The 22,215-nt window shown below is 40.3% G+C and overlaps 2 protein-coding genes across 7 annotated transcripts in view; both read right to left on the bottom strand.

Moving 5' to 3' along the window:
* The window catches only part of LOC122733853 (immunoglobulin lambda-1 light chain-like), a 773,472-nt gene that overhangs the window by 634,637 nt on the left and 116,620 nt on the right, over window positions 1-22,215 (bottom strand). The gene's annotated exons all lie outside the window — the stretch shown is intronic.
* LOC122733757 (zinc finger protein 345-like) overlaps window positions 3,320-22,215 on the bottom strand; it is a 29,856-nt gene continuing 10,960 nt past the window's right edge. For 4 of the 5 annotated variants that reach the window (XM_043974470.1, XM_043974454.1, XM_043974462.1 and 1 more), the window contains one exon: window positions 3,320-9,579. In XM_043974470.1, coding sequence (XP_043830405.1) covers window positions 7,700-9,532 — 1,833 coding nt within the window. In that variant the 5' untranslated portion in view covers window positions 9,533-9,579 and the 3' untranslated portion in view covers window positions 3,320-7,699. Of the gene's footprint in view, window positions 9,580-22,052; window positions 22,109-22,215 lie in introns of those variants that run through there. The other variant, XM_043974477.1, reaches the window with a different exon arrangement.

The following is a 22,215-nucleotide window of genomic DNA, read 5'->3' as shown; positions in this document are numbered from 1 at the left end:
CTGCTGGTTTGCAGGTGAGTGAAGCCTTACTGTGTTAGGGGCTAACGAAGTTCCCCTTTTGCTGTTCAAGCAAAGCTCACAGACAGGTCTCCCTCTTCCAGAAAATATGCGCTGATTCTTAGTTAGCCCTTGATAAGAAGGCTGTAAACCACAATGATCCTTGCCGGATGCAGATGCATTTGCTGGGCACCAAGGATGATGCATTTGCATAGGTGCCAAGGAAACTTCAAAGGACAGAAACATGCTCCTCATCACAGATAAGGCCGACATGGCCCAAGGTCTACAAACCAATCTCCTATTCTTTTGGTGCAAACTTCAAAGACATTCCTTTTGCTCACCTCAAGTATAAAAAGGTCAGACTGTCTGAATAAACTTTGCCTTTTGCTTCCACCCAAGTGCATGGGGCCCTTCTGAACCCATCCTATGTCTCTGTGTCTTTTTTCCTTAACATCTTACCTGTAGCAGTGCCGAACCTGTTCTAGCAGCCCCCCAGATCGGAAACTGTTATTACTGGTGTGATGCCCCAGGCTCAGAGCCCTACTTCACAGGCTCCCCTCTGTGAGCCCAGAAGCTGCTGCTGTTGCTGCTATTGGACCTCACTTCCCTCACCCCGAGCTAAGACAGACCTTTCCTGATGGGCTGGTAGGCTGCTTCCCTGTTCCTGGGATGCTTCAGAGGCAGGTTTATGTCGGTTTGGAGAGGAGATCTAGGAGAGCTTCAGTGGGTTGCTTCCTCCCTCGACCATCTTGGCACAAGATTATTTTTTAAAACAATAAGAACAACAAAAAAAGAGGTGGAGGCACTCCCAAAAGATAAAATAGATGACTTTGATTATATGAATATGAAAAGCTTTTCCACAAACAACATTAGTTTATCTAGGATAAGAAAGGAAGCAGCTGAGTAGGGAGGAATGTTGTATCACATTTCAAATAATGGTTTGGTACGCGAGACATAAAAACAACGAACAGATCCTATATACAATATATATCTATACACATATGTGCACATTCCTATACACATACACATATGTAAGTGTGTATATATATACATGCTGAAGTGAATTTATATAGGTAATGGCAATGTCAAAGGAATGGTCAACTCTGTATAGTTGAAATATAATTCAAGTGAAGACAATTGGAATGATATGGACAGAAGAACTAAGACCTCAGGCTATATGAGGGAATATCAGTATTATTTTCCCATCTCCTAGTATGAAGTTGGATGGGGAGGAAAGACTGTGAGTAAAACGTTGAACCCTTTAAGAGAGGAGGAATTATCTGACGGTCTCTAGATAACAGCTACCATCATCTGGATCAGGTGACATATTTGGATATGATGATCCTCAAAGGAGAGTTTGCTTTGGGAAGGGTGTTAAAGGAAAGTCTAAAAGCGGCATTGGGGTGTAAGGAATATTCTGATCCCCAGTATAACCATAAGGGGGGGGCAGGGATCATAAGCACTTTTATTAGGAGTTAGGGTCACATTTACACCTGGAAGGCACATTAATGGTTGTGTGGTCCAACTCAATCATTTTTAAGCTGTGGAGACTGAGAGAAGCTACATGAATTGCTTGGGCTGGATATAGTAAAAGAATGCTAGGGTTAGAGTATAGAAGAACTAGGAAGCCCGTCTCTACAATGGGCAAGTTATAGCCTCTCTCAGATTCTGTTTCCTCACTCAGAATATGGGAATCTAGGCAAGGCCTACTTTATAGGGTTATGAAGCTCAAATGGGATTATGCATGTAAAGCATTTGACATTAGTTACATTCCAAATGCTATTTTATCAATGAGATACCTGTAGAGTTTTGTGAGGGGAGGGAAGGGATCTGAACAGGTGAAATACTTTTTGGCTTCTTTAGGGAAAATCTTACCATGTATTGTCTTTACTGTGAATTAACATTTCCACACCAAAAAATATCAGTAGAATGGAATCTATAACTGGGCATATTTTCTTGTTTTCTCCCAGAATATCAAGATACAAGGCAGAGTTGTTTTTCTTCCTATCTCTAATACAAGGTAGAAACATAATGCTTGTCAGATGTTGTTTTGAATCTTTCTTCTCCAAACTATGCAATACCCACTAGCAGACAGAAATCTAGTCAAGCATAATACAACCTACAAGAAAAACCTCTGCCTGGGTAATTTAACAGATTTGCAAAATGAAGCTCTTGACCAGACAGGATCATGTTCATAAACTCACTAAGTCAGATGCCACTGAGGACCCTGCATTAACTACCATAATTACTTATCCCTTTCTTGCCTTTAATAGCCCAGATCCATGGGTCTAGGAAGGCAGTCCTATTTTTTTTCTTATATAAAAAAACTTCTGTAAACAAAGAACTGAGAAAAATAAACCGTGATCATTGGAAAACTTGGGAAATTTTCAAAACTGAGATTTCAGGCAAAACAGATCACTGATATCCATAGCAATTTTAGATGTGCAAACATCTCATCTGATCCCTAGAATATCTTGAAGACCTTAATTTGATCCATTTTATAGATGAAGAAACTAAAATTCAAAGAGGTCAATGCTTGGATTACACAACTAGTGCCTAACTCAAAATTCAAACAAACCTGAGTCATCCAGACTCAGATTCAAGAATGCCAGTCTCTATTCACAAACTATTCAACAAAGTTCCACTAACATATGTGAATGTCTTCACATTTTGAAAGTTCCAAATATAAAGTTTGGGGTTTGTTTCTTTTGTTAAGGTGACATTTGAGTTTGGGTTTATCAACGGGTGAAGATGGTAATTTCATTGTTGTCCAGTCATTTTTCACTCATGTCTGATATTTCATGACCCCATTTGGGGTTTTCTCGGTAAAGATGTTGGAGTGGTTTTCCATTTCTTTCTACAGCACATTTTACAGATGGGGAAACTCAGGCAAGTAGGGTTAAGTGACACAGCTAGTAGGTGTCTGAGGTAGTAGATGTCATGAAAACAAGTCTTCCTGATTCCAAGTTCAGTGCTCTATCCACTGCAGAGCCACCTAGCTAGGTGCCCCTGCATAGCTGTTACTTAGTGCCATTTATGGCATATCTTTAGATTGATAAAAGTGCTTTACCTACTAATAGCTCCTAACAACCCTGTGAGGCAGGCACTTACAGTCATTATCTGTTTCATACATCAGGAAACTGATAAACCAAGAGACTGAGTGGATTTAAGTGACTTGCCCCAGGTTCCCATTCCCAACATGCATCAGAAGTGGGAAACATGACTCCAGGCTGTGTGAACCTGATGAGACAAGACGATCAGTGAGCTGGCTCATATCATGAGATAGGAAGTGACTACACAAGAGACGCTGTTATGGAATCAAGTGAGGTTTATTAAAGGCATAAACAGGAACAGGTTGTCCATCGGCAGGGTGCGGGTCACTGCAGGTCAACCTGGACCAACAGTCTAAGCAGGCGTGCATCAGCCCAGACTTCAGATCCCCAAGTATTGAGGCACAACGAGTCCCAATAAGAAAACCAACTAGATCATGAACTAGCAAGCAAGGAATGACTCAGAACCCCTCCAACCAAGCTCATCCCCCACCCCCCCCCAAAGTTGAGAGGTTGGTAAGTATTGAGATAAATATTTCCCTCAGAGCCAAGGAGTTTAACTGGACCCATGACCCTGAGTTTAATCAGTTTCAAGTGAATATTCTTTCTAGCTGGCCTTGTATTGAGCACCTGCAAAAAAGGAAGCAGGAGTTCAAGTCAATCTGGTGGGAAAGCCAGGAGCTAATAAGCAGATTCCTGGAGAAAAAAATTTAAGCATAAAAACAAGTTTTGATATGTCTACCTTATAGAAGGTTAATTACAACAGGAACTGGCCTTTCTGCTGTTAGTCTACTCCTTGATAACACATACTTGTCCCTCAAGTATACTATATAAGAAGTCACTGAAGAGGCATGAATAGGTGAGCTTGTGGTGCCACAGCCATAAGCAACAAAAAATAAGGCAGGAGACTACCCCCATAAGCCTGATCAGGACTCCAAATTACAATCCAGGTTATCAGAGGCTGTGCCACTATCACAACTGTGCCTTCTATTAGCTAATCCTGGAATTGAGGGATTGAGCTCTTAAGAACACAAGGTCTATAAATGAAGGTGTATATGAGGACAGGAAGAAAAAGGGAAAATTATGGGAATTTTGAAGTTGTCACAGGTATATTTCTCCCATCTTTTACTCCCCACCTCACCTCTCCCCATTGCTGCCACTGTGAGTTTCCAAGGTCGAACTATGCTCCAAGTATTCTTTTGTTTTTGCAGTTTTCTTCAAACATCAATTTGGCTTAGCAAACTCCCCCCCCCCCACTTCTACAGAAGACTTTATTTTTTAAAAAGTCCATTATTTAACTTTCTAAAAAATAGAATATCCCATGGAGGGAGGACATTCTTGTATTGACAATGGGCTGCAGTCTGCTAAATTTTGGTCTGGGCATTAGAATGATCTTGCTTTTAAAGGCCTAATATCTTTTAATTGTGTTTTGATCCAGTCAATTCAAGTGATAGATTTCCAGTGTCCAAGGAATATAATAAAGTCTGTGATCAACCAGCTTGAGAGTTGGCTCTTTTGAGGGAGAACAATGGAATCTCCAGAAAAATCTTGCTGTGACTTTCACAGGTTAATGTCTCCAACCTTTTCTACTGTTCTCATACACCCATCTAGGACAGAGTCAATATTTAGATAGTGTTCAGAACGATTAGCAATGACTTCCAAATGTCTCTTAGAAATCCTTTAGTAAAGCAATCTGCTAAGAGCTTTCATTTGTTGGTGACTTGCTGATTCAAAACAGCCATAATATTTTCTAGCACCAGTGTGCAATCCCAAAGATCAAAACTACCATAGGTAAAACAATGCAATTCTTCTCCCAATGAGTCAAGAGGTAGCATAGTATGGTGGAAAGTGCTGTAGTTGCAGTCAAGAAAACCTAAGTTCAAATTCTGCCTCAGACACTACTAGCATAGGATCCTAGATAAGTCATTTAACCTATCAGAGCCTTGGTTTTCACATCTATCAAGTGGATAAAGCATCAATCAGGTGTGAGGATCAAATGATACTGTATGTAGCGTGCTTTCCAGAGTGCTATAAACATCACCTATGCCACAATCTCCATGCATTGAAGGCATATCAAACTACTTATATACATCATGCAGACAAGCTACTACGCCGTCACATCCGTTTTAGCTAGCTGTCTAATTGGTTTATAGCTACAGCAGAGTATCCTGTACTTAGAGGATGGTGTGTTCCTTTCATCTACTGAACTTTTATTAAATTTCCAAAGCTCCTCTTTTCTGTTCTTCCTAAACTCCCAGTCCCACTTCTCCTTCACTGGATCATAGACTTAGAACTGGAAGGGACCTTGAGGACGTCTTACAGAGGAGCCTGAGGTCTGAAGGGGTAATGACTTGTCCAAGGCTGTCAGTGGCCAGAATTCGGATTCAAACCCAGGCCCACCATCCCCAAATCAAGAACTCTGACCATCGCATTAGTGTAATATACTACACGACGATGACATATTCCAAATCAAATATCAAAGATAAAAATTACAGGAGTAAAACAACATTAACAGGATGCAACAATAGAGAATAGGCATATAGAATCAGGCCAGAATAAGCCAGAACTATTCAATCAAAAGAGGGGTCCTCTAACTGTTCATAGCCATGAGACCGTGTCATACGGGTTCCAAAAATATCCATGTATAATTCAACGTGCATCCGGATTTTAGAAAACAGATCACAAAGCTCAGAACAATTCACATTTCAGTCCACAGTGCAGTCAGTTCCTCATGGATAATAATGTGAAAAATCAATGGCCACAGTTCAATTTTAGTGCTGTTGTCATTAAATTTTCCTAAACATCATGTAACCTCACAAATTTAAAGATCTTGTTAAAATTTCTCTATATGTTCTTGATGTTTTATGCCTTAAAATTAATTTTATATTGTCTAAATCTATAAAATATCCCTTTGGTATGTATGTTGATATACAATGAAATATAGTTTGTCAATAGGCACAGCCCAGCCATTAACACTGAATTTTTTGTTCAATTACTTAGGACTTATTTCTGTAAAATTTTCATTTATGCAAGTCCTACATGTATATTGGTAAATTAACTTCCATATAGTTAATGCATTTTGTTATTTTAAATGGAATTTTTCTCCTGTGATTTTATTATACAGAAAAGCATTATTTTTTGTATTTATTTTATATCCTGCTACTTTACTGAAGCTATTTCTACTTTTTTATTGCTTCTTCAACATCAGTTCATAGTAGAGAGAAAAACCTTTTAAAAACAATTTGTGCAAAGCTCATATATTAAAGAAAATCATGGAAATATAGTAGTTAGAAGGATACTTATTGATATCAGATCTCAAACTCTATTAACAATAATTACCAAAATTATCTGGTACAAGGTTAAAAAAAAAATTAAAAGGATATCAATAGATCAGACCAGACAAGCAAAACCTAGAAAAGAAATTACACAGAAGCAGTCTAGTACTTGATAAACTCAAGAACACCAACTACAGCAGTAGGGACTCTTTATTTAATAAGAGCTGCTGGAAAAACTAGAAAATCTAGCCAAAAGTAGATTTAGACAAGCATCTTACAGCATATACCACACTATATTCTAAATGGCTCAACTAACAATATAAAAAGTCACACCATAAAAAAAAAGCAAAACAAAACCAATAAGAGAACAGAAGAGTCTCTTTCATAACTAAGGATAATGGGATACATTTGGAACCAGTTATGGGATAGCTTATAAAACACAAAATAGACATTTTCAATCAATTAAATGACAACCAAAAGAAAACACAAACACCTTTGCACAAATAAATGCAATACATCTAGACTCAGAACATACATATTGGGAGAAAAAATATTCTCTTTAAACATCTCTGATAAAACTATTGCATCCTAAAACAAGATTAAGTGTTACTCTGAAATAGACATATGATCAATGGATAGGAACAGATTTCAAAAGAAGATATAGTTTAACAAAATTCACCTGAAAGATGTGCAACATCATTAATAATCAGAAAAATTCAAATTAAAATAACCCTGACCAATCGCCTCAACCCCCAAAATATGGGAAACGTTTGAGAAAGGAAAGTTACTAAACTGCTTGTACCCTCTGACACAGAAAATCTACTCTTGGGACTATACCCCAAATAGGGCATTAACAACAACAAAAAAGACCCAGGTGCTCAAAGAACATTCATAACATCAAAATATATAACAAAAATCTGGAAACAAGGTGTGTGTTCAACAAAGAAATAGTTGAACAAACTGTGGTATATGAATGTAATTACACATTACTCTGCTGTAAGGAATGAAGGATAAAAAAAATCAGAGAACCACTGAAAAGGCTTATGTGAAGCATTGCAAAATAATGAAAGCAGAGCCAAAACAGAAAATATACAAAGACTACAACAATGTTAATAAAGTCAGAATCATGAAACAACAAAACTCTAGGCAAATACAATGGTCAATGTTAATATCATGCTATCAGAGGTAAATAGGATACTGATTCTTTCTGTTAAGAAAAGCAAAAAACTTTCTGGAGGATATTTGTTGGGAAATGTTTTGTGTCAAAATGTAGTAGTATGTTGTTTTGGTTTTTTTAAAGGATCAAAACATTTATAAGACTTTTCACTTCACTAATGAACTGATGTGAAGTTATCTGTTTTGGAGGAAAACCTTCCCTTAATCATTACATTCATAAGATTTATCTGCAATGTGAAGTCTCTGATGTCGAGTAAGTCCTGTACTCCGACGGAAAGCTTTCCCACATTTATTACATTCATAAGGTTTCTCTCCAGTATGAATTCTATGATGGGAAACAAGGGATGAATTGCGATTGAAGGCCTTTCCACATTCATTACACTTATAAGGTTTCTCTCCAGTATGAATTCTGAGATGTGGAGTCAGTTGTGAGCTCTGTCGAAAGGCCATCCCACATTCATTACACACGTAGGGTTTCTCTCCTGTATGAATTCTATGATGTACAGTAAGCTCTGCTCTCTGGCAGAAGGCTTTCCCACATTCACTGCATTCGTAAGGTTTCTCTCCAGTATGGATTTTCTGGTGGCGGGTAAGTCCAGTACTCAGGCGAAAGGCCATACCACACTCATGACATTCAAAAGGTTTCTCACTAGTATGAATTCTATGATGTTGAGTAAGTTCAGTACTCTGGCAGAAGGCCTTCCCACATTCATTACATTCGTAAGGTTTTTCTCCAGTATGGATTCTCTGATGGTAGGTAAGCTGTGATCTCTGGCGGAAAGCCCTTCCACATTCATCACATTCAAAAGGTTTTTCTCCTGTATGAATTTTCTGATGTCGAGTAAGCTGTGAGCTCTGACGGAAGGCCTTTCCACATTCATTACAGTCATAAGGTTTCTCTCCAGTATGAATTCTCCAATGTTGAATAAGCTGTGTCCTTTTACCAAAAGCTTTTCCACATTCAATACACCCATAAGGTTTTTCTCCAGTATGAGTTCTATGATGAGAAGCAAGGGATGAACTGTAATTGAAGGTCTTCCCACATTCATTACATTTATAAGGTTTCTCTCCAGTATGAATTCTCAGATGGCGAGTTAGGTGTGAACTCTGGTGGAAAGCTTTCCCACATTCAGTGCATTCATGTTTTTCTCCAGTGTGAATTTTTTGATGTCTAGTAAGTTCAGTGCTCTGGCGGAAGGCTTTCCCACATTCATTACACTCATAAGGTTTCTCTCCTGTATGAATTCTCTGATGAGAAGCAAGAGAAGAACTGTGGTTGAAAGCTTTTCCACACAGATCACATCCATAAGGTTTCTCTCCAGTATGAATTCTCTGGTGGGAAGCAAGGGAAGAGCTGTGGTTAAAGGCCTTTCCACATAGATTACATGCATAGGGTTTCTCTCCAGTATGAATTCTCTGATGGCGAGTAAGGTGGGCACTTTGTCGGAAAGTCTTCCCACACTCACTACATTCATAAGGTTTTTCTCCAGTATGTATTCTGAAATGCTGAGTAAGCTGTGTCCTCTTGCAGAAGGCCTTCCCACACTCAATACATGCATAAGGTTTCTCTACAGTATGAATTCTCTGTTGTTGAATAAGCTGTGTTTTCCATAATGTGGTTTTCCCACATTCGTAAGGTTTCTTTCCAGTATGTAGCCTATGATATTCAATAAGATCTGAATGATAACTGAACGATTTTCCACTTTCATTATACTTAGAAAATATCTTCTTTGAGGATATTTTATTATACTTCCTGAAGCTCTTTCTTTGTGGGTCATATTTGGGAAGATTCTTTCCTATGGGTACTCTCTGTTGTGGAAAAAGAATTGATCCTACACCAAAGAGCCGACCATATTTATTATATTCATGGCTTCTCAATTTACTAGGTGCTTTCCTTTGGATGATTTTTACGTGCTGCGTTTTCTCCTCATCACTCTGCTCCTCCTCTAATCTGGCTTCATATTCCCAGGTTTCACTCAATTTAGAGTCACAAGGACCATCACTTGTGAATTTTTCCTGGGATGATTCTTCCATAGGAGCCCAGCTTCAGAATTTCTTGTTTACAGGCCTGATCTTCCAATCTGAAAGAAAGAAAAAATGTCAATACCCCATAGTAACTTTGGTTTCTGGTCTAGTCTCCTAATCTGAAAGAGGAAAAAATCCTCTGTTCCCTGTACTATACACATAGTTCATCTTTATAATATCCATTAAAACAAAAATAAACAAAAAAAATCCCTAAATCAATAACAACTCTCTAACCTCAAAGGATAGCATTAAGACAAATAATAAAATCTTACATTTGCAGGGTTGTTGTAAGGAAAGTGCTTTGCAAACTTTAAAATGTGACATAAATATAAATTATTAGTTATTATAGCTCATAAAATACTGTACCCTGAAACAACTGCATAAAGATGGTAGTTATTCATTTACTTTACAAATGAGGGAGGTTCAGAGTGGGCACTTGCCCAAAGTTGCAATTAATAAACAACTTCTACTAACTCCAAAATCCAAGGTTCTTTCTACCACATAATATTATTTCTCTAGTCTTTTCACATACTATGCTACCTGTACACAATAGAAGAAATCCATTCTCAGCCAGAAATATTTATGCTACAGCTGGAAAACCAACATTTAAGAATGATACAGGAAAAAAATTATCAGGGCAGAGCCAAATGCAGAGTAGCAGTACAGTGCGCTTTCCTTCCGCTCCACCAAACTTGTCCAAACATACCTAGAAAATGTACCAGACAAAATCCTGATGGGAAAATCCAAGAACAAGTCACAATGAGTAATTTTTCCAAACCAGATCAGCATAGGGAAACAGGGCGGGGGGGGGGGGGGTGTGTCTGTGAACACAAAGGACAAGGTCTGGCCAAGAGCATGGCTGCTGGGAACAATCCAGTTCAAGACCAGGGCAAAAGGTACCACACTGAGGCTCCAAAGGGTATGGGAACAGATGGTATCTAGAAGTTTTGTCTCCAAGTACCCAGCCCTAAGTGGCAGATACAGGGTGAACTAAGGAAGGGGTCTGTACACAAGTGTGGCATTGTTGGGTCCCATGCTGTGTACTAGGCAAGGAACAAGTTCAGAAACAAGAAGGAGCAGTGTGGCTTAGAGTCTGTCCCCAGGCCCTAGAACAGAAGAGGGTTTCACTTCCAGATTCTAATCTAGTCTGAAACTTGGAGAATAAGGTGGGCAGCAATCTTGGAGAACAGAGAATGGCTAAGCAGGTTGCAGTATCTGGATGTGATGGAATATTACTGTGCTATAAAAAAAGAAGGGGGTGGCTTCAGAGAAACCTAGGCAACTCTAGGAACTGATATAAAGTGAACAAAATAACAACAGTCTGCACAGTGACAGAATGTTGTAGAAACAAGCAACTTTGAGAGACTCAGGAACTCTCATCAGCAGATGAAACACGCTGCCCACCTCCAGATGGAGAGAAGGGCTCTGAGTGTAAAATGACATACAACACAGGGCAGCTAGGGGGCGCAGAGGATAAAGCACCGGCCCTGGCGTCAGGAGGACCTGAGTTCAAATCCAGCCTCAGACACTTGATACTTACTAGCTGTGTGACTCTGGGCAAGTCACTTAACCCTCACTGCCCTGCAAAAAAAAAAAAAAAAAAAGCTAATAAAAAATGACATAAAACATCCCCATACTTTTGTGTGTGCATATATTTATGTATATTTTTCATTTAGACATGGTCAATGCAGAAATTTGTTTTACTTAAGGAGAGATTTGTTTTACTTTCATTTTCAATTAAGAAGGGAGAGGAAAGAAAGGGAGGGTGGAATTTTGGTGACTGAAAAAAATAATTTAAAAGAATGTTACAAAGAAGTTTGGAAAGTTGGGATGACATGACTAAGATTGCAGGTTTCTAAATCTCCCTCATTTGTCATGGATGCATCCCTAAGGATTAAGAAAACAATGAAAGAAGAGGAATAGGGCTATCAATTTCTGCAGCTCCTCCACACTCAGGAAAGGGCTTTCGTGAACACAAGGTCTCTGGAATGCTCTCTCTAGCTGTCTGGAATGAACTGCTGTTGGCGTGTCTCTCTGGATTAGGGAATTAGGCATATGCCAGGCAAAAGCAAAATGTCCAAAACAGCTTATTGAAAAGTAATAGAAATTCAGGAAAAATGTATTTCTAAAAGCTACAATGTAAATCTATGCAGTAGAATGATGAAAAGGGCTTTACACTATGTACTGTAAACTGCTGCCATTTGAATGGAATAAGGAAAGATAATGCCTACAAGGAGCTGCTAATGAGAAGTTGGCCTAACCCCTCCCACCTCTTGACCTTCTAATTCATCCAGCAAACAGCTGCCAGATGGGGCAGCTAGGTGGCGCAGTGGATAAAGCACTGGCCCTGGATTCAGGAGTACCTGAGTTCAAATCCGGCCTCGGACACATGACACTTACTAGCTGTGTGACCCTGGGCAAGTCACTTAACCCTCATTGCCCCGCAAAAAAAACAAAACAAACAAACAAACCAAAAAAAAAACCAAAAAACCAGCTGCCAGATAACCTATAAGATCAATAATGCATAGCATTTAAAGGTTTGCAAAGCACTTTACCAATATTACCTTATATGATCTTTGCAACAACTCAGATGGGGAAATTGAGGTAGAGAGAGGTTAAGTGACTTGTCTAGGGTGAGACAGCTAGTTTGCATCTGAGATATGATTTGAACTCAGCTCTTCATGACTCCTGGGCTAATGCTCCATCCACTGTGCCACCTATCTGACTATAGTTGCCTTGTTATTAGATTCAGCTCAACAATCCTTTTGGACCCTGACTATAATACATTACTGGGTGAGCTATCCCTATCAGTTTTGTATCATCTGCAATTTTGATCACTTTGTCAACTATGCCTTTATTTAAGTTAATAAAAAAAAAGTTAAAGATCAAACACTGGTGACTGGGCACTCTACTGGGGACCTCTTGCTCAGCTTACAGTGAAGCACTAACAACTGTTTCAAGTGCAACCATTCAAAGGTCCAAAGTTATTAAAAGCTTCACTTATTTAGTCCATATTTCTCTATTTTTTCCCACAAGAACATTATGAGATATTTATCAAACAATTTCCCTAAATCAAGGGAAATTATACCTACTGGGTATACATAGAGTGCTATCAGCATACCCCTGGACGTACCCATTTAAGTTTTGGGATTTTTTTGCGGGGGAGGGAGGTGTGGAGGCATTCAGACAGACCAGTGTTTAGGAGGATAAGGGTCTCCCCAATAAGAAAACTCCCTCTCCCAATAAAGACTGGAAATTTGTTCACAACTTATAATACAGTCTTAGAGAGTTACTTTAGGGTGACTGATGGATGAAAGGTTAAATGACTTAACAAAGATCACACAGCCAGTATATGTCAGAAAAGGAGAACGAACCCAGACGTCAAACTCAAAAAGTAACCCTCTATCAACAAATATACCTTTATCCACTTTAATACCCTGTTAGTTTGTTTTTTAAGGGCAAATAAGGCTAAATTTTGCTAGTTTTGCTAGTTTTGCTAGTTTGGTTTTATGATTTTTTTATATTTACAACTTTTTTTTCCCCTCTAGCTATTCACTAACCATATCTTTAATGATCTATTCCAGAAAGTTTCCCCAGGAATTGAAGACAAGTCCACTGGCATAGGGTTTGCAAACTCTATCGATCCCTCCTACATCACCCCCAAACTTTTTTTCTTAATTGGGACTTTGACCCTTCCCCAGGCACACACTACCATCCCACTCTCCAAAGTCTTTCAAGTATAACTGACAGTAGTTCAGCAGTATTATTTGCTAGTTCATTAAGTACCTGTAGAATTTAGTTCATCAAAGGTAGAGAGATAGTACTATCTTCTTATTTATCCTGAGTTTCAATTCCTCATAAGCCATTTTTGTTTTATCCTTTTCCATCTAGAGATTATTCTTGTTCTGGAACCTTAACATGAGCAAAACAATGCCGATCTACACAAATCTTTTTTTTTTTTTGGTGGGGCAATGAGGGTTAAGTGACTTGCCCAGGGTCACACAGCTAGCAAGTGTCTAAGGCCAGATTTGAACTCAGGTCCTCCTGAATCCAGGGCCGGTGCTTTATCCACTGCGCCACCTAGCTGCCCTGGTTATGCTACTCTTGTGGAAATGCCTGTTAACATGAGAGCACAATACCACAGATTTAAAACTGGTTGCATGGCCAGACTCAAAAGGTAATCTAGTCTAACCCAGCTTAATGTCAATTTGAAAAAGGGCATCAAGGGAATTGGCCCTAATATTTTTATCAATGACTTGAAAACAGGCATAAATGGAATGTTTATCAAATTTGGAGGTAACACATAGTTGAGGGATGACTACTGTGAGAGAGGTCAGGATCCACAGAAATCCTAACACACTGGACCATTAGTAAGTGTTTAATAAATGCCTGTTGATGATGATGCCAAATCTTTCAAGAGGACAAAGGGGGTAAAAAGACAACTACAAATGAAATCTATTTAACCTAATTAATGATGTTCTTGGCCTTGCTTTATGCACAAGGAGTAAAAGGGGTAAAGAGGAGGGGTTTTCCTCAACCAAGGTTCACAATCTGGAGCTTTAGAAAGGCATCAATTAATTGTAACTCCTTATTTTACAGAAGAGGACACTGAGGACTAAAGGTCAGTGATTTGCCCAAGATCACACAGGCAAATAAGAGCCAGAGCTAGTATTTGAACTCAGATCCTCTGACTGAAAGAAATCCAGAGCTCTTTCTCCTGTGGCACACTGTGTGAAATCTGAGTTGCCCTGACGTCTGGACAAAACAACCCAGAAGAAAGCCTGTCTTGGAAACATAGCAGGAATTAGGAACAAAAAACAAGGACTCCAAGAGGAAGCAGGTCCAGGAGAAACTGAGAGGAAACAGACCACAACTAAATCTGTTTTGAACTCACCAACGGGGGCAGGAGTTGAGGGATATGAAGGAAGAAACACAGAAGTAATACAGATGTTGGGGGAAGGACTCACACATTAGGACAAGGCTCAGGGCACCTCCATTACCTTCACTGATGGGACAGTGGATAGTGCCAAACCTGGAGTCAAGAAGTCCTAGTTCAAATCCAGACTGAGAAAATTACTGGCTATGTGACCGTCCGTCAGCAAGTCACAACTGGAGAAGGAAACTGCAAGTCACGCCAGTATCTTTGCCAAGAAAACCCCAAATGGAATGGTGAGAGTTGGACAAAACTGATGTCATGGTTTTAAGCAGCAGACACTTTTGACAGTAACTAACCCAACAAGTCTATCTGAATAAACAATTACATCAAAAGTCAGCTAGGGCATCTCCTAGGCATTGTCCACGCTGAAAATCAAGTCCAAAAAACTTGCCAAGTCAGTCAATTCCATTTTCTATTTGGAGATTAACTTTGTGTCAATTTCACTAAGGTGGGACCTTCAGGACAGTTTTATTTTCAATCAGAATTACACTGGAGCGATACTGGCATTCTTCTATGGAGAAATTTGTCCTGGGGAACACCTGCGTCCACAATGTTTTCAGGTTGGTTGTTTCTGGCCTACTGTGAAAAAGCATCCCTACAAGGTTTAAGAAGAACCCTTCTAAGGAAAACAGGCTTTATGTGCTCATATCCAGTTTTTCATTATCTTTCCACAAAACCTCTTGCCCTTCTGAACGTCTCGATTTCTGTACAATGCATCCGATCTCCTCACTCTGGCTGGCCTCAGACATCCCAATCAGCTGCCAATCTTTGTCATTTCTACCTCTACACCAGCTCCCACCTTAGCTCAGGATCTCACTGCCTCTCCTCTTGGAGGAGTATTTTACCAGTCTCCTAAATAGTCTCCCTTCCCCAAGGTTTACCACAGTCCACCATCCAAACAAGTAACAAAATAACTTTCCTAATGCATTGGTTGGGTCATGTCCCTACCCTACTTGATCAACTCCAGTGGCCATAGATAAGCTCAAAAACAAAAACAAAACACCTTCTGTTTGGTATTTAAAGTCCTTCACAACTTGTGCCGACAGGGAGGAGGGCGGAAGGAGAAGGGGAGGAGAATAAGCATTTATATTGCATCCACTATGTGAGGGACACTGTGCTAAGTGCTTTGTACCATTTAATCTCATTTGATCACTGGACAAAAGTCCTGTGAGAGACTCAGTAGTTCCATTTTTTTGTTGAGGAATGAGGCAAACAGAGAGTATGTGACTTCCCCAGGCTCACACAGCTAGTAAATGCCCAAGGTTGGACTGGAACTCAGCTCTTCCCTATTCCAGGCCCAGCATTCTATCCACGGTACTGCCAGCTGCCCCCTAAACCTATCTTTCCAGTCCTATTATACATCGGTCCCTTTCAATGGTCCAGTCAAACTGGACTTCTATTACGGTGCTCTGTTCCTCGTTTCCATACCTTTGTACCAACTGGGTCACATGCCTGAAATTCATTCTTCTCAACTCTGTATCTTTGGGTCTTTAGTTCTTTTCCAGATTCAATCTAAGTGTTAGCCTCTCGCAGAGGCTTTCCGTAGTCACCCTACATCTACTTTTTAAACACTCTAAATACTTACACATGTAAACAACTCTATTTATTTTAAATTCCTTGAGAGCAGGCATTGACCTTTGTTTGTTTGTTTGCTTGGTTGGTTGGTTTTTTGGTGTTTTGTATTTTGTTTTTGTTTTTGAATGGTTTGTACCTAATCTATTCTGCTGATTGACCATTCTCTTTTTCTTTAAATTTTAATAAACATTTTAATTTAAAGTTTTGAGTTCCAAATTCTATCCTTCCTTCCTTCCCTCCCTCCCCTCTCCCTGACGCAGTAAGCATTCAGATATAGGTTACACATGTGCAATTATTTAAAACATTATCATATTAGTCATTCTGTATAAGAAAACTAGAATAAGAGAGAAAAAATGCAAGAAAAGTGAAAAAATAGCATGTTTCAGTCTGTGTTTAATCACTATCAGCTCTTTCTTTGAAGGTGAACAGTATGCTTCATCCTTAGTCCTTTGGGATTGTCTTCAATCACTGCATTGCAGAGAATAGTTGTTATTCACAATTTTTCATAGAACAATATTGTTGTCACTGTGTACAATGTTTTCCTGGTTCTGCTCACTTTACTATACATCAGTTCATATATAAGTCTTTCCAGGTTTTTCTGAAATCATCCTGCTTGTTATTTCTCATAGCACAATAATATTCCATTATAATCATATATCACAGTTTGTTTAGCCATTCCCCAACTGATGGGCATTCCTTTGATTTCAAATTCTTAGGCAGACATTGACTTTTGCCTCTGTATTCCTAGGGCCTAGTAAAAAAGTGTTTGGTGCTGAATAAATGGTTCTTGATAAAAGAATAACCCATAAAACTGGCACACAAGGCACATAGTTCTCACTTCTGACAAACAGAATTTCAGTATTTTGCCAAAAGTTGACTTAAAACATCTAGTACTGGGGGCAGCTAGGTGGCACAGTGGATAAAGCACTGACCCTGGATTCAGGAGGACCTGAGTTCAAATCTGGTCTCAGACACTTGACACTAGCTGTGTGACCCTGGGCAAGTCACTTAACCCTCATTGCCCACCCCCCCAAAAAAAGAAAAAAAAAACAATAAATAAATAAAACATCTAGTACTATAGAATAAGAGTCTAATGGCTATGTTGGGTACTCCATCTTCTAGACTTTCAAGGTTCAAATCCTATATTATAATAATTGCATTTACATATGTAACGATTGGAATGATGCCACCTGCTGGAGAGTTACTGTAGGAAAGCTCCGCCAAGAGAAGGCATCTGAGGGCAAGCCATGTGGCTTTTCTTTGGCATCAGGAAGTGACGTTTGCTCGTGGGTACTAGCTATCAAAGCTACCAGCCAATTAGCTTGGAGCTGTGTGTGCGTGTGGATGGGATGTTCCCAGTTTCACAGGAGGCTTGTGGGATGAGGAAGGGGTGGTTCTCTCTCTTTCATCAGGACTCTCATGGAGAGTGGAGCTAAAATGGGCTCTCCCTTTGATAGATAGATGAATCTAGGCCTTTCTCTCTCTCTTCACCAAATTCTTGTTCTCTTTAATAAATGCTTAGAAGTCTAACTCTTGCTAAAGCTTTTAATTTATTGGTGACCACTCATTAGATATTTTAGACAGACTAGCTAGAATTTTAGCCCCTTACACACAGTACTTTAAGGTTTGTGAAATGCTTTACACATATATGTTATTTAATTTGATCTTAACAATAACCCTAGAAGGTAGGTACTATTATTATCCACATTTTATAGATGAGAAAACTAAGGTATAGAAGTTAATTCTCTTATCCAGGGTCACAGAGCCAGAGTCTGAAGCAAGACTTGAACCCAAGTCTTTGTGATTCCAAGTTCAGCCCTCTATTTATGGCACCCTTTAGCTGCCTCTATTGGGGGGGGGGGCAGGGCAATGAGGATTAAGTGACTTGCCCAGGGTCACACAGCTAGTTTAAGTGTCAAGTGTCTGAGGCTGGATTTGAACTCAGGTTCTCCTGAATCCAAGGCCAGTGCTTTATCCACTGGGCCACCTAGCTGCCCCAGTTGCCTCTATTAAACCAGAATAATAAGAGGCAAAAAAAGGATCCTTGTCTCAACCACTGTCTCTCCCAGATAACCAAACCATTCCAGAACCAGAAGGTCTTTGAGATCATCCAATCCAACCACCTGAGTTAAAAGCGGAAGAGAAAACCCCCAAGGCAGTGATTCAGGCAGGATCACAGTGTGTGTGAGTGGGCACAGCATGACCAAAACCCTGCATCCGCTAGCTCCCCCAAAATCTTCTCCAGTTCCTGTCTCCGGCGGCACTCAAGTTCCCAAAGGAGCCCTGCAGGAGAGGACACTGGAAACCACTAAGTCACAACCCAAAGCACCCTTGACCTGAAAAGAAAGAACTTGGCCACTTGCCATTTACTGGGGACTGTTTCACATTCTGCTCTCAAGACCAGAGTTACCCCAACAGCCTTTGTCTGTCTTGAGTTTTGTGCAGGGGGAGGGAGGGGCGCCTTTACAGCTGATTCTGTAGGTTCTTTTGTTGGATTGGTCAAAGAATACCACATGACCCAAAGGGTGGCCAAGAAACTAACAAGCAAATTCGGTGTCCAACAATTGGAAGCCAGGGCAACTGCTGCTTTTACCTTCTGTGCTGGGCCCTTCTGAGTGTTCTCTGTCTGGTTTTTAGGCTCCACTGGCCTCTTTTACGATTTAATTTGGGGAAGTTACCAACAGAATTAAGAAAGAGAAAACCAAAACCTTCAGGAGTTTCTGAATTCTGGTGCTCTCTCTCATTCACACACAAAGTAGGTTTCAATTAAGGGCAATCTGAGGGGGTTCTGACGGGCACAGCCAGGCACCAGACACAGCTTCAACGACTCAGCCACTTTCTTTGGGGCACTTTCTCATGAAGTATTACCAAGCTGTTATTCTGCTGTTCTCTGTTAGGGATATGCTAAAGAACTGTTCTAACTACACGCCTAGCCTCTAGGTCTAAGGTATGGTGGTAGAATGTAACGATTGGAATGACGCCACCTGCTGGAGACTTACTGTAGAAGAGTTCTGCCCATGAAGTGAAGGTCTTTGAGGGCAAGACCAGGAGTCTTTTCTTTGGCGTCGGGAAGTGACGCGGCTAGTGGGAGGAGGAAGGAAGAGACTGGCGCTCAGTCTCGCGCTCTTTCCTGAGGACGCTGGTGGAGAGCGGAGCTACAAATGTGCTCTCCCTTTAATAGATAGGAATCTAGGCCTTTCTCTCTCTCTTTACCAAATTCTTATTCTCCTTAATAAATGCTTAAAAGTCTAACTCTTGCTAAAGCTTATAATTTATTGGCGACCACTCACTAGATATTTTAGACAGTTTAGCTAGAATTTTAGCCCTTAACAAGAAGGTAGGGGGTCGAGAGACAGCAGCAGGTCAAGGAGGGATAGTAGAATAAAGAGTGACAGCTTTCCCCAGCACCAATAAAATGGGGGCCAAGGGAGGCACAAAAAGACACAGATAAACTAGAGCAAAAACTCATTTGGGGAGGAGAATCATCTGGGCCTGGCTTCCTAGCCTCTAAAAAAGAGGCCTTGAAATTTGGGGCAATAGGGAGCTAAGGCAACTTCACCCAGAAGAGGAGATCCACAGGAGCACCTTTCTAAGGACAGAGAACAGAAATCTCCCTAAAGCTGACAGATCGTTCTATCACCCACACTAACGGTGCAAATTCGAGGACACAGCTTACGGGGCTCAAACTGAAGGCTCAACCTCCAGGGAAAGTGATGGGGACCTGAGGCTCAAGGGGAGAAATCCAAGGAGACCGGATGGTGATAGGGCCACAGCACTAAAGATGTTATTTCCCTGGAGTGGAAGAGGTCAGATAAGAATATAAAATGCTGGCAGCTCTGGGCTTCTGTCCCTAGAACAATATATTCTGGAAGGACCTAGATGTTTCTAGATATCCCCAAATCTTTCCAAATGAAATTCACCAGAAATAAACCTTGAACTGATCTAACATTCAGGCCACACAGGAATTAACGGTAAGACCCAGTCAAAAAGTAGGATCTAATAAAGAATTTAACGATCTTAAGTTGGCAGGGAAACCAGGATTACTTATGTCTGTAATCTGTAAATGTTCAGCCTTGTTTTGTTACTAGAACACCCCAGTTACAAAAGGAAATTAAGATGTAATGAATGTGCTGTAGAGCAGTAGTTGACAAAATGGGGCCCTCAGATGCCTGGGAGTGCCTGAGGTCAAAACTATTTTAAAAATAATACTGAGATGGAAGATTCCTAATAAAATACTCCTGTCTTTTCCAACAATATATCTGAGTGAGGCCAGATTCTTTTTATATACTTCAACACATGCAGAAACTGATATGAGAATCTAGCTATCTTCTTTTTAAGTCAGATGATAAAGAAATGTATAAAAATATGTAAAAAAAAATGCCACTCTTCTACTGAATTTTTAAAATATAATACTTTAATAAAATATTATATGTTGGCATATAATGGGTTTATTATTTTAAAAGAATAAATATTTTTAAATTTTATCTGTTTTATTTACTAATATGGTAACTATCAATAAATACTGCAGATTGGGCAGCTAGGTGGCACAGTGGATAGAGCACCAGCCCTGGATTCAGGAGGACCTGAGTTCAAATCCGGCCTCAGACACTTGACACTTACTAGCTGTGTGACCTTGGGCAAGTCACTTAACCCTCATTGCCCCACCAAAAAAAAGTCTCAATAAATACTGCAGATATTGCAGCTAGGTGGCATAAAAGGCTAAGTGTTAGGAAGGCCAGAATTCAAATCCAGTTTCAAATCCTTTCCAGCTGTGTGACCCTGCAAGTCAATTCCCCTACTGCTACCTTAAAAAAAGAAAACAAGGGGCAGCTAGATGGCGTGGTGGATAAAGCACCGGCCCTGGATTCAGGAGGACCTGAATTCAAATCTGGCCTCAGACACTTAACACTTACTAGCTGTGTGACCCTGGGCAAGTCACTTAACCCCAACTGTGTCACCAAAAAAAAAAGAAAACAAAAAATCTCCAAGGTTGCCTTCACACCATAATAAGATAGCACAGAACGTGTAAGAAATCCATTTCACCTTGAAAAAATATTCACTGAATAAATACACACTTCACAACATCAAGAAGAAAGTTTGAAGAGGAACAAAGAAAGTGAAAGTAGCAAGCAAGAATCAAAGTCAAACTGAGGTACACTGGTTGTCCTTTACTGAGAATGAAATGGAATATAAATCGGCTTTATCATCACCACCAGCACATATAAAAGGAGCACTAGCCCAAAAGCCAAGGATTTCACTTCCACTGCAAACATTCCCTCCACCCACCTAGAGCCAGACCCAAGGATAAAATGTGTTTCCAAGCGCTGCCTAAGGCACAGAGGAATGAAGGAGACCTGCCCGGCCCCAGGAGCACCCCCTGGATTCAGTTCTTGTGACTTCAGGTATCATGCCAGAGCCCCTCACTTACCTCAGTTATGCCTCAAATACAAGAGCCCACATTTTCCCTATACGACACAGAGGAACATCCTTCATGTCCCCTCCTCTCTACCTCCGCATCTTTCTCTTCCGAGGTCAGTCAATAAACATTCATCAAACAACGTGCTGCATGCTGTGCTAACCCTGGGGTACAGAAAGACAGGTCAACGTCCATCTCTGCTCTCAAGGAGCTCAAAGTCTTAAGAAGGGAGACGACAGGCAAACAATTAACAAAGAACAAGCTCTATACAGAATATATCGGACACAGTCAACAGAGGGAAAGCTTCCTGTACAAGCGAAGGAAGTTGTTCATGCCTCAAAGAAAGAAGTCCCAACTGGAACCTTTCCCCAGCCCTTTTCCTTTCATCTCGTCTCCTTCCAACTCTGAAAGACAGCCTTTCCCAATCCAATGGATGCCGGCGTCTTCCCAGTGCCTGGCACATAGTAGGGGCTTGGGCTGCTTCTTGGTTTCCTTCAAGTCTCACCTAAAACCCCAGCTTCTACAAGAAGCCATTTCCCATTCAGCTCAATGCTACTTAGTGCCTTTCCTCTGAGAATGTCACCAGGCTATCCCATGTCTACCTTGTTTGCAATCTGACTCCTTTCTTTGTATCTCGAGTACTTGGTTCAGCGTCTGGCACATAGCGAGTGCTTAATAAAAAGTAGTCCACAGCTCGAAATCCGCTCATCACCAAGCCCGGGAAACCCAAGCTCTCCTAGAGGAAGCCACAAAAACCCCTGATGC

The sequence above is a fragment of the Dromiciops gliroides genome, chromosome 1 (genome assembly GCF_019393635.1).
Source record: "Dromiciops gliroides isolate mDroGli1 chromosome 1, mDroGli1.pri, whole genome shotgun sequence".
NCBI lineage: Eukaryota > Metazoa > Chordata > Mammalia > Microbiotheria > Microbiotheriidae > Dromiciops > Dromiciops gliroides.
Note: the sequence above shows the minus strand (reverse complement) of the source record. Positions and strands in the feature narration are given on the sequence as shown.